The 16,816-nt window shown below is 45.7% G+C and overlaps 1 protein-coding gene across 9 annotated transcripts in view; it reads right to left on the reverse strand.

Annotated features, from left to right (window-relative positions):
- Tln2 (talin 2) overlaps nt 1-16,816 on the reverse strand; it is a 416,961-nt gene that overhangs the window by 92,335 nt on the left and 307,810 nt on the right. For all 9 annotated transcript variants that reach the window (NM_001081242.2, XM_011242813.3, XM_011242812.3 and 6 more), the window contains 5 exons: nt 13,554-13,762; nt 12,420-12,539; nt 9,898-10,095; nt 8,764-8,903; nt 2,382-2,475 (listed from right to left, as the gene is read on the reverse strand). In NM_001081242.2, coding sequence (NP_001074711.2) covers nt 2,382-2,475; nt 8,764-8,903; nt 9,898-10,095; nt 12,420-12,539; nt 13,554-13,762 — 761 coding nt within the window. The remainder of the gene's footprint in view (nt 1-2,381; nt 2,476-8,763; nt 8,904-9,897; nt 10,096-12,419; nt 12,540-13,553; nt 13,763-16,816) is intronic.

Consider the following 16,816-nt stretch of genomic DNA (forward strand, 5'->3'; position numbering starts at 1 on the left):
TCTCACCAGTCACCCCCCCCACCTTTTTTTAATAGGAGGGCTTTTAAAAATATATATATATTTTCAAGACAGAGTTTCTCTATATAAAAAAGCCATGGCTGTCCAGGAACTCTCTATATAGACCAAGCTGGCCTGGTCTCTGCCTCATGAATGCTAGGATTAAAGGGGTGTGCTACCACACCGGGCTACAGGAAGACTTTTAGAAGAAAGTTTGAAGTTGATGCAAAGCAGCATATTCATTGTTGGCTGTCACAATTTAGGTAACTAACCCTGACAAGCTTCCATTCCAAATGCACGTTCATTCTTGTTAAGAAGGGCTCTCAATATCTCAGTTCTGGGGCCTTCTAATAGAAGCACATGGAAGAAGGTGATCCCTAAAGGTGGCCCACTGGGGTGGCTCATTTGTTATTGATTTGAGATATATAGAAAATGTCTACTCTTGTTTAGGGACCCATTCAGGAAACGGGTAGTGGTCAGTTTTTCTGTCTCTCCAAGTCAGTAAAAATCACCACTAGCTTTCTCCATGACCTTGGATCACTACCCATGAGGCGTTCTTCCTGGGACTGCCATGCTGGGGACAGATCCTTGAATCATCATCAAGAGACTGCACACTAGCAGTCAGCTGCCTCTGGAGACACGATCAAGAAAATCACAACAGAGCTGAGTTCCAAAGGGTGCACATGGGGTAATGGGAGCTGCTGATACGAATCCATTCAAAGACACAGGGAAGAGGGCTACACAAGTCAGGAGCTTATTTCATTGAAAGCCTCTTTTTGGATAACCAACACGTTTTCAGTACCAGTAATTCCAAGAAGCCTTTAAAGCACAGGGTACCCAGGCTAACAAATCTTATTTAGACCAACTACATATGTGTCATACATGTTGAAAAGGTGACATGAGCTAATGAACATGCTAAGGCAGTGAATGGCCCACATGTGATGACCAACACACATGTGGAGAGAAGGAACCCCATCTAAAGAACTGCCTCCATGACACGGGACCTTGACCAAGTCACGGGGCATTTTCTTGATTGCTAATTGATGTAGGGTGGCCCAGGCCAGTGTGAATGGCACCATTACTAGGCATATAGGGCTGAGATGTACAGGAAAGCTGAGCAGAACATGAGCCTAGAAGGAAGCCAGCATGCAGTGTTCATCAGTGGTTTCTGCTCTAAGTTCCTGCCTTGAGTTCTTGCCTGGGCTTCCATCAGTGACGAACTATAGGGCTACTGTAAGCCAAATCAGCTTCTTCCTCCCCCAAGTTGCTTTTGGTTACGGTGTTTATCACAGCAGCTGAAAGCAGACTAGAACCCACGTAAGAACCACTCCTAATAATGTTCAGCTGCTCCAGTCCTTCCCTGGTGAACCCCCTTTGACTTCAACTCCACCTGTCACTACCATCATGGCCTTGATCAAGCCTTTAGAAGCTGCCACGGTATCTCCCCAAGTTAGACCCATGCCAGCCCTGAGGACAACTGGAAGAACGGGAGGTACAAACAATTTATGTCTACTGAGATACCCTGGGCCCATCCAATCGGATCTGGGTAGGTAAGGACTGCTTTACATAGGAGTAGGCACAATGGCTTTCTTTGCCTAAAGAATTTCTATGAGAAACACGCATAATTTCAGATATAAACACACACCTTGAATGCAAGTCAAAAGGTCAATAGGAGTTATGAAGAGGCAAATGAGCCCCTTGACCCCCTCCAGTGTGTCCCCTGCATGTAGCAGAATAAAATGTATGTGGAAATTATTGTGCGTGTGTGCTTGTGTGAAGATGTGTGCACATGGGTGTGGAAGACAGAGGTCAACTTCAGGTGTTGTCATTCCTCAGGGGCCACAGACTTTGTTTTGTGAGACAAGGTCTCTCACTGGCCTGGAGCTCACCAAGTAGGTCAGGGTGTCTGGCAAGGAAGCCTCGTGGATCTGCCTGTCTTGACTTCCTCCACCATCATGAGAAACTTCTGCATGTGTGGTCTGGGGCTAGAACTCAGGTACTCCTGGTTTGTGGGAAGTATTTAACCAACTGGATTGTCTCTCCAGTCCCAGCTTCTGTCTCTTTCTTGGTTATCGGTTATCCAAGAATAATCTCTTTAATAGTTTGTAGGCAAACTCTATGCATTGGCAGCCTATACCCAATACCACTTTCCTGTTTGAATTAAAAAAAAAATCCTTTAATTAACAAAATACATATTGGTTTTGTAGGAAAGGGAGAAATCTGGGTGAAATTACTGCAGAATGCCATTTTCTCTAGCTCCTTCAACCTAGGAGAGAGGCAAGCATAGATAGAAGAGAGACATGTCACCCACCATTCAGGGAAGAGGTGGCCCATGTGGCGGCCCGAGCAGAGTTCCCATCCCCATAGCCTTCCAGGACACTCACCTCGAGCTCACGCAGGGCGTTGTCACACTCCTTCTGCCCAGGGGCCTGCTGAGTACACAGCATGATGAGCTGATTGATGCTCTCTGTCACAGCTCTAGGAGGAACAGAGAGGGGCGTGGGCTTGGGTGTTACTCAGGTATGAAAGTCAGCCATTTCTTCTTCGTTTTTTTTAAATCTGAAATTAAGCTTTTTATTTATGTACTACATGCAAATTCAGTTTTTAATAGACTTTTTCTTTGTTTACATTTCAAATGTTATCCCTTTCCTAGTTTCCCCTCTGAAAGTCCCCTCCCCCTCTCCCCCCCAGCTCCCCAACCCACCCACTCCCGCTTCCTGGCCCTGGCAGTCCCCTATACTGGGGCACAGAGCCTTCACAGGACCAAGGGTCTATCCTCCCATTGATGACCGACTAGGCCATCCTCTGATACATATGCAGCTGGAGCCATGAGTCCCACCATGTGTTTTCTTTGATTGGTGGTTTAGTCCCAGATAACTCTGGGGGTACTTGTTAGTTCATATTGTTGTTCCTCTTATGGGGCTGCAAACCCCTTCAGCTCCTTGGGACCTTTCTTTAGCTCATTCATTGTGGACCCTGTGCTTTGTCTAATAAATGGCTGTGAGCATCCACTTCTGTATTTGTCAGGCACTGGCAGAGCCTCTCAGGAGACAGCTATATCAGTCTCCTGCCAGCTATCTCTTGTTGGCATCCACAATAGTGTCTGGGTTTGGTGGTTGTTTATGGGATGCATCCCTAGGTGGGGCAGTCTCATGATGGTCATTCCTTCAGTCTCTGCTCTGAACTTTGTAACTCCTTCCATGGGTATTTTGTTCCCCCTTCTAAGAAGGATCCAAGTATCCACACTTTTGTCTTTCTTCCTTCTTGAGTTTCATGTGTTTTGCAAATTGTATCTTGGGTATTCTGAACTTCTGGGCTAATATACCCTATTAGTGAATGCATATCATGTGTGTTCTTTTGTGATTGGGTTACCTCACTTAGGATGATATCCTCCAGATCCATCCATTTGTCTAAGAATTTCATAAATTCATTCTTTTTAATAGCTGTGTAGTACTCTATTGTGTAAATGTACCACATTTTCTCTATCCATTCCTCTGTTGAGGGACATCTGGGTTCTTTCCAGCTTCTGGCTATTATAAATAAGGCTGCTATGGAGCATATTTCCTTATTACAAGTTGGACCATCTTCTGGGTATATGCCCAGGAGAGGTATTGCAGGATCCTTTGGTAGTACTATGTCCAATTTTCTGAGGGTCCACCAGACTGATTTCCAGAGTGGTTGTACCAGCTTGCAATCCCACCAACAATGGAGGAGTGTTCCTTTTTCTCCACATCCACGCCAGCATCTGCTGTCACCTGAGATTTTGATCTTAGCCATTTCTGTCAACAACTGTTAAACACCTCTAGCAGAGATCAAATGACTGTTTACGCTCTGATCCCAAGGCCCCCCAACAAGCTCTCTCTCTACAACCTGAATAAAACACAGCCAGAGCGAGGAAAGGTAGATTCCCTACCATGCTACTGTCTGATTTCTCAAAGACTCTTAACAGTTCCCTTAAGAAATTCAGACTGTCTTCTGATATATTCATGAGAGACAATGAAGCTGCAAACAGCAGTGGTCTACACTGACACTAATTTCAGGACCCTACTCTAGCAGTCTTCAAGGAATAAGATTATCCAGTCAGCCTTGATATATTTTGATTATTTTCAAATACTTCAGATAGTAAAATGTGCCTGGGACTTAAAATATCTACTTACCAGTAAAGGATGAAAAAGCTATTAGGCCTGATTAGCTTTCCCAAGTTCTATTCTTTGAAATACCTATATTTTATTTTTTTACTAATACCAAGAGGATTACATCAGAGCCCATGGTATTGTTTTATGTGTATTTCTATTTTCAGAACCTATAAAGTAAACCCATTTTTTTTTTCCTGCAAAGATTCCACTCTCCTGAGTAGTCTCTGGCTTGCCATGTCCTGGATTATGGAATAATTTAGAAACTCAAATTCCATTCTGAGTTAGTTTCTACCAGGTGGGAAAGAGAAACTGAAGTTTTGCTTTGAGTTTAGGGATAAACAGAAGTCTGTTTTAACAGAGTCTGTTGAGACGCCATCTTTTCCCCACTGAATTGCTTTGTAATTACACTGCTGGCTACGTCTGTGGAATCTGCTTCTGTATTCTCTTCTGTTCCCCTGACCAGTGGTCTATTCTGTCTCTAATATCACACTGTCCACAGTGCTACAGTTCTATAGCAAGTCTTAGGGGGCTGGGGAGATGGCTCAGTGATTTAGAGAGGATGCTACTCATTCAAAAGACGGGAGCTTGGTTTCTAGTATCCATGTCAGGTAGCTCACAACTACATGTAACTCTACTGGCACCCACACTCAGATGTAAATACACAAGCATACGCACACACACACACACACACATACACATACACACACACCACAAAGTTTTAAAAAATTAAAAAGTAAGTCTTGGAATTGCATAGAAATGATAAATGCTGAGCCATTAGAAATGCTAATCACAGATATCATAATTGTACATTATACATATATACTGAATTATTATACTGTATCAATAAATATATAAAAATAGTATGTGTCAGTAAAAGCAATAAATCACCCAAGTTTCATAAATGGAAATTCAGAAAGAGGTGATGACTCCCTAATGAGAAAGCTATAAATAAGGTATAGGAAGAAGACTTAAATCCATGCCTGCCTATTTGACTCTAAAGCTGACCCAAAGCCCTCTTCTGCAGTGCTATGATAGGTCCAGACGTCTGGCATGGCTCAAAAGTCTATTCTCACTTCCTACCTGCCACAGCTGAAGAACAGCTAAGAGCAAGCAAGGCCAAAATAAGACCCATGTGGTTAGTGACACCATCTGAGAAAAAGGAGTCTTATTGTATTCAACAGGTTTCTCAGCTTGCCACAGAATATCAAATTAGATGGAAAACAACGTTGCCAACATACAAAGGCAATTAGCTGAAGTATGTGATCAAATATGGCTTTCCATTTAAGCTCAGCTAGGAAGGATGAGAAGAAGAGAAACACTCTCAAACTCAAGAGAGAATCCCAAAATAGCAGTTGTAGGATGGATGCTTATGGCTTGTTAAAAAGGGCTTTATTAGGGAGTCATTAGAAAGTACCATGTTTTCCTTCATGGTCAGGGTGATGCACAGTGACACCAATCAGAAGGGACAGTGCTCAGAGGGAACAAGCCCTTCCTGCAGCTGCAGTCCAGAATTTCCATTCCAGCCCCAAGTTCAAGGTGCTTCAGACTAACAAACCAACCTGGGTGGGGCGGAGTCAGATGAATGGTTCACAAAGGCCCTCCCGCTCCACCCACTTTGAAGACAAGGCCAGAGCCTGGCTAGCCACACAGGAGATGACTGAGATGGGCACAGGCAGTACCCAACTTCTTCCCACAGGTGCCATCAACCAAAGCTTATCATCAACCCCAAGATGCTGAAGTGGATTCCAGAGGTGAGGAAGAGATAACCTCATTTGTGCCCAGAGCACGAAGGGTCGCAGAGCCCCCAACAACAAGGGGTACAGTAAGGTTGACAGCACTAGCACATTCCACACCAGCACTTCCATGTGAGATGTTCTGAGTGCCTACTGGGCGTGGCGTTAACCCCCCCCCCCCCCCCCCCCCCCCCCACTGTCAGGCTGAAAAAGCTGGGTCACACAGGCTGGGAGTTTTCATCTGGGCTCCTGTTCTCAGTGTCACCACCAGGGGGCCTGCGGATAGCTGGAGCCATAATTCTTTTCTAGTCTGTGTGGCCTTCTGTAGCTGGCTTTTAAAAAACCAATTTATATTCTCCCCTTCTTCCCACAGTTTAAGAGAGTGAACAGCTCATTAAAGCTGGAAACTACAATTTGGAAATGATGCAAAAAATGAAGGTAATAAAAAACATTGGAAGTTCAGACACCTGGAAACGTCAGTTGTCTTCCCCAAAGCCTCTTGGCAGGGAAAAAAAAAGAAAAAAAGCATCCTTTCAAGAAATGGGGACTAAATAGAACAGACTCTCACCCTGTCCCCATCCCCATTGTCAAGGGAGGGCATTTGTTTACCAGAGAAATCACAGGAAATACAGGCTGGAGCAGGCTGATGGGAGGATACATTTTGTAGTCACTTAGAGCTCTGGCTACTGTTTGCCACCAAATGAGCCCACTGCTCCAAAGGTTCATACTGACTGTCACCTTGACAGGATCTTAGATTCACCTGGGAGATCGAGCACTACTCATGCCTGGGAGGAAGTTTCTGGATTGGGTTAACAGAGGAGAGAAGCCAACCCTAGCTGTGGGCAACACCATTCCATAGGCTGCACTTCTGGGCACCAGCATTCATCGATTGGCTCTCTGATAGCAGAGGCAATGTGACCAACTGCCTCACAGTCCTGCCACCATGACTATGCTGCAATGACAGGCTGCACCCTCAAGCTGCAAACCAAAGGAAATTCTTGTTCCCTTGGGGAAATTCTTGTTGGATGATACACTGTCACAGCAATACAGAAGCAAAATGATCAAACCAAGGACATGCAAGAGAACTGTCTAAGCCTCCACGAAAAAGACAGACAGATTTAAAAATTTTACTAAAGTCAAGAAAGGAAGAGAGACAGAGTGTCAATACTAGTACCATGAAGGCTAAGAACAGTTGAAGGTAGCTGACACTCAGGTCCCATTTCATAGGCAGCAAAGCTTGGGCAGGTTGAGCCAGCTGAACACCTGACCAAGCAGGTAAACTATTCAAGTGCCTTCAATTAGAATTCAGATTTTTGAATTCTGACAGCTTAAAGGCAGGAACAACAAACAAACAAGCAAACAACAAAAAAAAAATTAAAAATCAAAAGCAAGCCAAGTGCATGCCTTTGATTGTAACAGTGGGGAGGCACAGGCCAGTAGACCTCTGGGAGTTCTAGGCCAGGCTAGTCTACGAAAGGAGTTCCTGGCCATCCACAGCTACACAGAGAGACCCCGTCTCAAAATAAACAGATAAATAACAAATCAAAATGAATAAAAATGCAGGCAGAACTGAAGCTTATCACCAGTGTGCACATTTTGAAGTCTGTCCTATTCTGTTCCTCCAGTCACCTCTCAATTAATGTCCCACTGCCCTAGCAGTGTTATACATAAGTGACATAAAACAACACTGAGAATGTATACAACACCACAAAATCACAACGCAGCTTTTGCTCGAAGTGTGGGAAAATGAATGAGACACTGCTTGTGCAGATGGCCCTGGGCCATCACTGCAGCCCAGTGACCTGCAAGCCAACAGTCAATCCTACCTACTGAGCTCATGTGTCACAGTGGTGGCTACGGAGTAGAAGTCATATTAGATTCCTGAAGTGAGTGCAACTGGAGGGAAGTGTGCAGAAATCACTCCAAACTTGGCTTCGTGTTTTAAGTCGGTTCAAAACCAGTGTGCACCCACTGTCACCTCACTGGCCCTAGAGTGCCCTCGGCAAGTGATGGATAGATATGTAAAATCTAGTCCAAGATGGATGCCAGCATGTAGTGCATGCCCAGTGTCTACAAAAACGGCTTGAGCACTGCTTGTAAATATTTCCCAATGTCTATTTTAGTGAGCATGTACTTCTTGCACAATCTGAACAACATAAATCTGCTTTAAACAATCCATGTAGAGACTGGAAAAATGGCACAGTAGTTCGAAAGCCTGCTGAGCAAGCACGAGGACCAGTATTCAGATTCTTAGAACCTAAGTAAAGTACCAAGTGAATGTGGTGGCCCAACTGTAATTACAGCCTTGGCAGAAGGAGATGGGGGCGGGGCAGGGCAGGGCGGGGGGGGGGGGAGGGGGGCTGCTCAGAGCAAGCTGGCTAGTCTTATTGGCCAACTCTGGATTTGACTAAGAGACCCTGCCTCAATAAATAAGATGGAAGATCAACAGAGTGGGTTCACGGACTATTCCCAACATCAACTTCAGATCTTCATAAATGTGAATACATACCTGAATGCACATACATGCATGTACACACACACACACACACACACACACACACACACACACACACCATATTATACATAAGCATAAAAATGGAAAAGGAAAAATTATCATGATGGCTTAAGCCATCATGTTTACAGGTCAGTGCAGCCTAAGAAAGAACTGAAGAGTTCATCTAGAAAGATGGAAGACATTCTTACTGGGCCAAAGATACAGGAATGAGTTAATTTTACAAAATGTCAGAATTCCCATCAGTTTACTCTACGCCTGAGAACAAGACAGGCAGCAAGTCTTTGCTCAGTGAGAAACTGGTAGGATGTTGGGCACACCATTCAAAACAACAGAATCCAGAATGGCTCACACATCCACAAGGCACACCTTGTCCTGCTCTTACCTTGCAGCTGCAGCCAGGAGATTTTTTGCGTTGGGAGCTCCAGGATCTACAGAGAGAGACTTGGCGGCCAGCAGGAGCTTGCTGGACGCCATCGAGATATTCTTCAGGTTCCCTATCACTTGCATCTGGTCTTCTTTTGTCTGCAGAGTCAAAAGGAAACAGTCAGATGGGACTGACCACAGTTTTCCAAGAAGCAGCCAGGGAGCTAGGAGCAAGTCCCCAGGTGGAGGCAGAGACTGTATCGGGGCAGTCAGTCTGCAGACGTGTGACTAGTGTCCACTCGTCCTCAAACAGATGCTCAGAGATGCATGAGGCAGAGAAAGAAGTGCATGTCCAAGAGGGTCAGCCAGGAGTCCTGCTTTCTTGTTCTACGGGAGCGTTGCAGGGCTGGGAGGAGAACAACTGAGCCGCACCAGTACACAGACCGGACAGTGATTCGAGCATCTTGCTTAACAATGCTGGAGTTGTCAAGCATCTTGTACGTCCCAGCCTGGCACAAAGGACAAGCTCTGTGTAGATATTCAAAGCTGACAGCGTCCCAGAAGTTTCAGACTGGGGAAGGACAGAATTCTCACCCAGCTTGCTAACTGATAAATTACCTTTTGTAGAAAATGTAACAACAACAAAAAAAAAACCAAAAAACAAACAAACAAAAAAACCTCACCAAACTACCAAAAAACCAGTCCTGCAATCTGATGCCAGACCAGTCATGTTCCCTAGCTATAAACAAGTAGCTCATCTCTCCATCTGAATGAGGTCATTTTTAATCATTCGGAGGTCCCAGATGTAATTCATTCAAGTTGAGTTCACTAAACCACAAATACACATGCATGTGTGTGTACGTGTTCATGCATTAACTGACCTCAGTTCTGATAAAAATTCTCCTCGCTCCCAACCCCCCATCCCCCAACTCCGGTAAAGGATATAGGCTTTGGTGGTGGATCGTGGGAAAAAGTCACCATCATCACCGGGCATACCAAGCCTGTGAGGTCACAGAATTTCCAAGGCAGTCAAGGAAGGCGCTGCAGGTTGTTTTACAGGATCCTGTTCCCCATCCACCCAGATGCCCCCAGCTGGGTGGTCTACCAGAACAGGGAGACTCAAGTGAGCAGCACAAACCACCTTCCCACCCACCTGTGCCTGGCCAGCCATCTCAATGCCGGCATCCAGGAACTCGTCAAAGTCATCACTGAATTTTCCAGAAGCGGCTGCCAGCTCTCCACTCTGGCCCCTTGTGGCATGGACGACTTCCCCAGCAGATTGGTTCAGATCAGCAGCAGCCTGGTTCAGCTCACTCTGGGCCTCCTGGAAGGGCTTTGTGCTTGGAGGTAGCTAGGAGGACAAAAGGCAATGCCATGGGAAGTTTTACCTCGTGTAAGGGGCGGCGAGGGGGACTGTGGAAGGAACAGTGACTGCCCAGGGCTGTGCTTCTGAGTCACTCAACTAAAAGATGGCAGGTCCAAAAGAAACAAATGCTATCTGCGATGCCTATTACATACAAAGCCATGCTGGCTTATAGGCTCTCAGAATAACAAGTACCTGTGGCTCTTCTTAGCTCTTTTTATCCCTCCCCTTACCCTGAACTTCTCCAGCTCACAACCCCGCCCTCCCCATACCATATAACCCTGCCACTTCAGTCATGTGCTCTACAGGTCTCTCTTTCTCTTCCCCTCTCTCTTTCTTCCTTCCCTCTCTGCATCCTTTGCCCTCACTCTCATCTTCCTCTCTTCCTCCCCACCCCCACTTCCTCTCATGGCTGGGTCAAATCTGTTGGCCATGCTCAGTGTACGACTTTCTCTCCCTGCTCTGAACTCTTCAGATCCCAGTTTGTAATTCCCCTCACATCTACATTAAAAGCCTTCCCTGCAATACCTTGGAGCAGTTATGGCATCAGTTCATACAAGTGGCTCTGCTTAGTGTGAGCCCATGTTAAGCTGGACCCTCCACACATCTCCATCCTTTCATCCATCCATCCATCCATCCATCCATCCATCCATCCATCCATCCACCCACACTTACAGAAAGCACACTCTGTGGACACCAGAGAGCTACCTGTGGTGGAAGCAGCTAGTGTCAAGTCACTGACACTCACTGAGACGGCAGGGCCAGGATTCATGTCCAAGCAACTCAGCTCTGGGATCCATTCCCCACCCTATTTTGTGTCTTTCATGATGGAAACTCTCAGTTTAAGCTTTTTAGAACTAAGAGGTCGATGATGGCCAACTTCAAATCACATTCTTTTTAACAAATGACCATCAATTTTTTTATTAGTCGTCCTTGTAAAAAACGTTTACAAATCTACACACCGAGTGCAGTATTGATTTTAGAATTACAGTCATCAAAGTTGCAGATTTTACTAAGGACCCATATATATTGCTGAACATTTGTTTTTGTTTCTGTTTTCTTGTGTCATCAGCCTACGTAGCTTTTTTTTTTTTTTTTTTGATATTTTCTTTACTTACATTTTGAATGTTATTCCTTTTCCTGGTTTCCCCTCATAAAAACACCTTACCCCTATCCCCTACCCCTGCTCACCAACCACCTACTTCCACTTCCTGGCCCTGGCATTCCCCCACACTGGGGCATAGAGCCTTCATAGGACCAAGGGCCTCTCCTCCCATTGATGACCAACTAGGCCATTCTCTGCTACATATGCAGCTGGAGCCATGAGTCCCACCATGTGTACTCTTTGGTTGGTGGTTTAGTCCCTGGGAGCTCTGGGGGTAATGGTTAATTCATATTGTTGTTCCCACTATGGGGCTGCAAACCCCTTCGGCTCCTTTCTCTGGCTCCTTCCCTGGGATCCCTATGCTCAGTCCAATGGATGACTGTGAGCATCCACTTCTGTATTTGTCAGGCACTGGCAGAGCCTCTCAGGAGACAGCTATATCCTGTCACTGCTGGACATTTGTAACCAGAAGCAGACAGATGAGTGCTAAGCTTCCTTCAATGTGGGGTAGGGAAGAGCCCCAAGGCAAAAACCTTTAAGATCCCGGCTTTCTTAATTAGTGTTGAACACATGCCCCTCTGTTCTCGAACTGCCTGTCACTATCTGTTATGCCCTAAGAAAGAGCTGGATGATCAAAGCCTCTTTTCTGTCCCATTTGGATGACTCAAGAGCAATCACATACTCAAAAAAAGTCAATGTTCAAAGCTCCACGTTGGGAGACAGGGAGATAGCTCAATAGATTAAAAAAAATTACCTTACAAGTATAAAGACTGGAGTTCGATTCCCCCCCAAAAAATCTGGGTGTGGTGGTATACACATGTAGCCCTGTGATGGTAAGATGGGAAGCTCACTGAGCAACCAGCCTTGCCTACCTGATGAAATTACGGGCCACTGAAAGATCCTGCCTCAAAGGAAACTTGGGACATTTGAAGCTGCTCTCTGGCCTCCAGAGGTATGTGTGCACACATATGCATACATGTATCTGCACATACATGTGCACTCATACCAGCAAAAACTACCCCCGACAAGTCCTCACTCACGAACTTTGTTAACCAGAAAGGAAATGGAAAATGGTAGAAAAACCAAGATTCCTATGGGAAAGCCTAGATGCCCAGAGACTCCAAGGAAGGAAAGTCACCCTCTCTCCTTGGGGGTGGGGTGGGGTGCAGGAAGACACCAGGTATCCCCTCCCAGACAAGGTCCTCACCGAATCTACAAGTAGCTTCTTGCTGGCCTCCCCGATGCTCTTCAAGGCGACATCCACATCCTTCTGTCCAGGAAGGCAATTCACGCAGTTATTCAGTGAGTGAGACACAGCTTTGGCCACCTGCATACACATACACAGAGGGAGGAAGACACCTTAAGAAAGCTACTTCCCATGCAAATGCCTTTGCATATTCATTGAGAAAGAGCAGAGCGAATATGCAGAGCTGACACTAATGTGGGAATTATTCACTGGCACCCACCCAACTCTGCTAACTAAATCACCAGGCCTCTGATCTCTGCTACCCTGGTGCTGGGATACTACATGCTGCACATGTCATCTGCTCCCCAAGGCCAGGAGCCACCACAGCTCCGGAACCCAAACACAGAATTCTCTAATATGAGACATGGTCCTAGATCGTAGGCATCTTCTGCAGGGCTCTGCGCAGGTCCCCAAAGTTGACTTTGGAGCAGAGCTAGACTGTAATTGATTCTTCTCAGTGACCCTCTGGTGCTGACACACTTCAAGACCTCACTTTCACAATAGGCAAAGAGGGGACCTCCTGCAGACCTGAAGATGTCCTCAATGCCACCTTGTCCTCACAGGCCTTCAGGAATACTGACTGGGTGGGGGGGTGTTATTTAATCTAAAAGCCTAAAACATCTTTCTAGTTCCATGTCAACAACACTCTCCAGATTGTCCCTAGCCAGTTGGTTCCATTGTCCAGCTGAAGAATCACCTGGAGAGGTTAGGGGAGTCTTTTCAGAACTTTTGGATAACTGGACCTGTATTATATCTTCCTCACCATGCAGACTGGGAAGAGTAGTTTATTGAAGTGGATACAAACCCTAAGCAAGCACGCTATGTCTAGAGTCCCAAGGCAGGCAGAGTTCAAAGCCCTCATGTCATTTGTTGACAATGAATTAAGTAGATGCCACATTAGTGTGGGAAATAGTAGGTAAGACAAAACACTGAGTACCAAGTATGGTCAGTCAGTCTTGCTACCACACACACTTTAGACAGATCTGCAAATACCTGCTGAGTCCTAGGCATTCCTGCCAGGAAAACGTGTCCACAGAGCAGGTAGCTGATGTGTATGCAACCCTGGTAACCATGGTTCCCGGTTCCCGGGCTCACCTGGGCTAATCTCTGCTGACTCTCTGTGTCTCCAGGTGCAATTAGTGCCTGCTTGGCTTCCTGGATGAGCATGGCAGAGCCCTCCATCACATCCCGAGCAGAGTCTAACATGGCATGAGCAGCCTCAGGATCATTTGTGGATGCCGCCACTCCCCGGGCAGCCTGGGCCAGTGTTTTCAGGGCCTGGGCTGTTTCTCTTGCTGCCACGCCTGGGAAGGAAAGCCTGTTAAGAGTCTCTCCACTGGATTCCATCAGAAGTTACATTTTTCCTCGGCAAGAACACTGAGGTCCAGATTAATTTCTGACAAATGTTTATTGCCATATTCCTCAATATAGTTGCTCACACCCTGTGTCTGAGCCAATCAAGAGATACCACAATATATAAAATGCCCCACACTTCAACTTCCCATGTTTCTACTGCCTCACGTGTCTCTAGATCTAAACCACAGACATGGGAACAGGTGTGCAGATGGGGACCTATACCTGGGTGGCTGGTGCACAGGTGGTGGGAAGTTATTTTAGCACACTTGGCTTTACTGAGGCACACATTGCACACACACAAGAGTGAGCAGTTCAGTGGATTTGCATGGATAGATACATCCACCATTACAGTGTCCTTCACCAACAATGCTCCTCACACTGACAGTAATGAATCTCATATGTGACCTTAGACTGGCTTAAGAGAACCAGACAACATGCACTCATTTGCATCTGTCTTCTCTCTGACTGTCAAGGTTGTGAGTCCAAGAGTGCTGTTCTGCGTAACTCTTTCCTTTTCTTCCTGTATGACCTTACATCAATGTCCTAACATTTGCTTATCTGGTCCTCTGCTGGCGGACAGGTAAGTTGTTTTGTGTTTGGGATAACACTCCCAAGGAAAGAAAGGTCTTGTGAGTGTGTTCAGATGAACACATGGAATCACATATCCTGGATAAAACCTAGGATTTGAATGGCTGAATCACTGAGGGCTAATGTAGCTTTAGGAACTAGTACACCACAGGTTCTAGAATGGTTTTCCTACTGCATTTCCCATGGGCAGTTTGGCGGAGATGCAGTCTTCTGTATCTTAACTAGTGGGGTTCTGCTGGATAGCCCGGCAAGAAGTAGGAAAAAGGAAGCTTGCTTGGCATATGATTCCAGGTTGTAGGAACTCAGTCCATCCATCACATCTACAGTTGAGAGCAGAGACAGAATCCAGGCACTGCTGCTCCTACTTGTGTTCTCCTTTCCCTTACAATGTTCAGAACCCCTGCCTAGGGAATGGTATGGCCTACCATTTGCTAAAAGGATGCTAGAGAGCCCAGAAACCAGAACCTCCTCCCCAGTCAGACCATGGGCCAACCTGGACTAGAGAACTCCTCACGAAGATTCTCTTCCCACGGGGCTACAGAGGTGGTTTAGTAGTTAAGAATACTTGTTGCAGCCGGGCATGGAGGCGCACGCCTTTAATCCCAGCACTCAGGAGGCAGAGGCAGGCGGGTTTCTGAGTTCGAGGCCAGCCTGGTCTACAAAGTGAGTTCCAGGACAGCCAGGGCTACACAGAGAAATCCTATCTTGGGGGAAAAAAAAAGAAAAAAGGAAAAACAAAAAAGAATACTTGTTGCTCTTGCAGAGGACCTGAGCTTGGTTCCCAGCACCCACATGATGGCTCAGAGCTGTTGACAATCCTGTCCCAGGGGATCTGGCCCCCTCTCTTGACCTCTGAGAGTACCAGGCATGTACACAGTATATTTAAAAAAAAAAATCTTAATTCCCTCTAAAGATTTCCTTTCCAGATAATTTTAGGCTGTCAAGTTGACAGTTAAAACTTACTCGTATGGTAATGATGTTGAGAGCACTTAATAAATACATTTAATGGCCGTTGAATATTCTCTTGTGAAACATCTATCTTTAAGTCCATTTTGATGCAGATGAGCAGTCCTCTGCTAGTTCAGCATTACCTCATTGGAATAAACACAATCTGAGGCCCTCAGGCCTTAGCACACTAAAGAGAGGATGGAGACAGGAGGAACTTTCTCCTAGAAACCAGGAACCTGATCTCTCCTGGAGCTTCTCTCAGGAAATGGTTTCCCATAAGGCCTAGCACCAGCAGGGTCCCAACCACAAGACAGTACTGGGGCTGGACCTGAGGTTCCTAGCTTCCTGCCACATACTCTTGGGGACAATGAAGTGTGAGGGCCTTTTGTAGGAACACAGACGCTGTGTATGGAAATTACTCCTTTCAGTCTGGAGTACGGCTTTCTACAGAGTCATCACAAACACAGCCAGCGGTCTTCCCTGTGGTAACCATGAGGCTCCATAATGAGAAAAGTCCCAGATCCCCCCAATACAGCCATCCCTGCAGCACAGACTCACTAATCTCTGAAAAGTCTGCATGTCACAGCTGGGATGAAGTGCTGCAATCTAACCACGGCCAGCCACAACACGGGCAATCTACTGATTGTCAGGCAGCCCATGGAAGGGATGGACTGTACAGTTAGCATTTCTTTCTTTTTGAGTGTGGTGTGTGTGTGTGTGTGTGTGTGTGTGATATACATGTGATGTAAGCCTTGTGTGTGAGATGTATGTGTGTTTGTGTGTGATCTGTGTGTGTGATATATGTGTGCTATGGGTATGGTGTTTGATATATGTGTGATGTCATGTTTGTGTGTTTGTATGCCATGGTGTGTGTGTGTGTGAGATGGGTGTATGTTTATGTGTATGTATGTGTGATGATGTGTTTGTTTGTATATGATGGTATGTGTATATGTGATGGTATGTGTCTGTGTTTATGAGATGCTGTGTGTGTGTGTGTGTGTGTGTGTGTGTGTGTGTGTGTGTGTGTGCAGGTATTAGAGAAGCCCAGAAGAAAAAACACAAAGGTAAATAAAGCTAAGGCTTAGAGGAGAAACATTTTGTTTCAGCTTTTGGCTCCAGGTTGAAGGATGTCATCGCTCAGAAGAACTCCAGATGTGGTGAGGCCCTCATCCCGCTGTCTTCCCTGCCAAGTGTCTGTGTGTCTAGACTGCTCTCTCTCTCAGGCCACAGCTTCCCACAAGTCTGAGGAGTGGCTGAGAATCTACCACTGACTATTGAAGGTTCTACTAGGCTGTGATTTTTCAGACATCACCTATTGCCTTCTCATTTATTATCTGGACTGTTAAGTCCACTTCTATTCGAATTTTGTAAGCATTAAAATGCAACATTAATAACATGCAATTAGAAAATATTTGTTTATGTAAAGCTATTGAATGGAAAATGCCTTATAGATTAAGATGATATAA

The sequence above is a fragment of the Mus musculus genome, chromosome 9, assembly GCF_000001635.26.
Source record: "Mus musculus strain C57BL/6J chromosome 9, GRCm38.p6 C57BL/6J".
Lineage (NCBI taxonomy): Eukaryota > Metazoa > Chordata > Mammalia > Rodentia > Muridae > Mus > Mus musculus.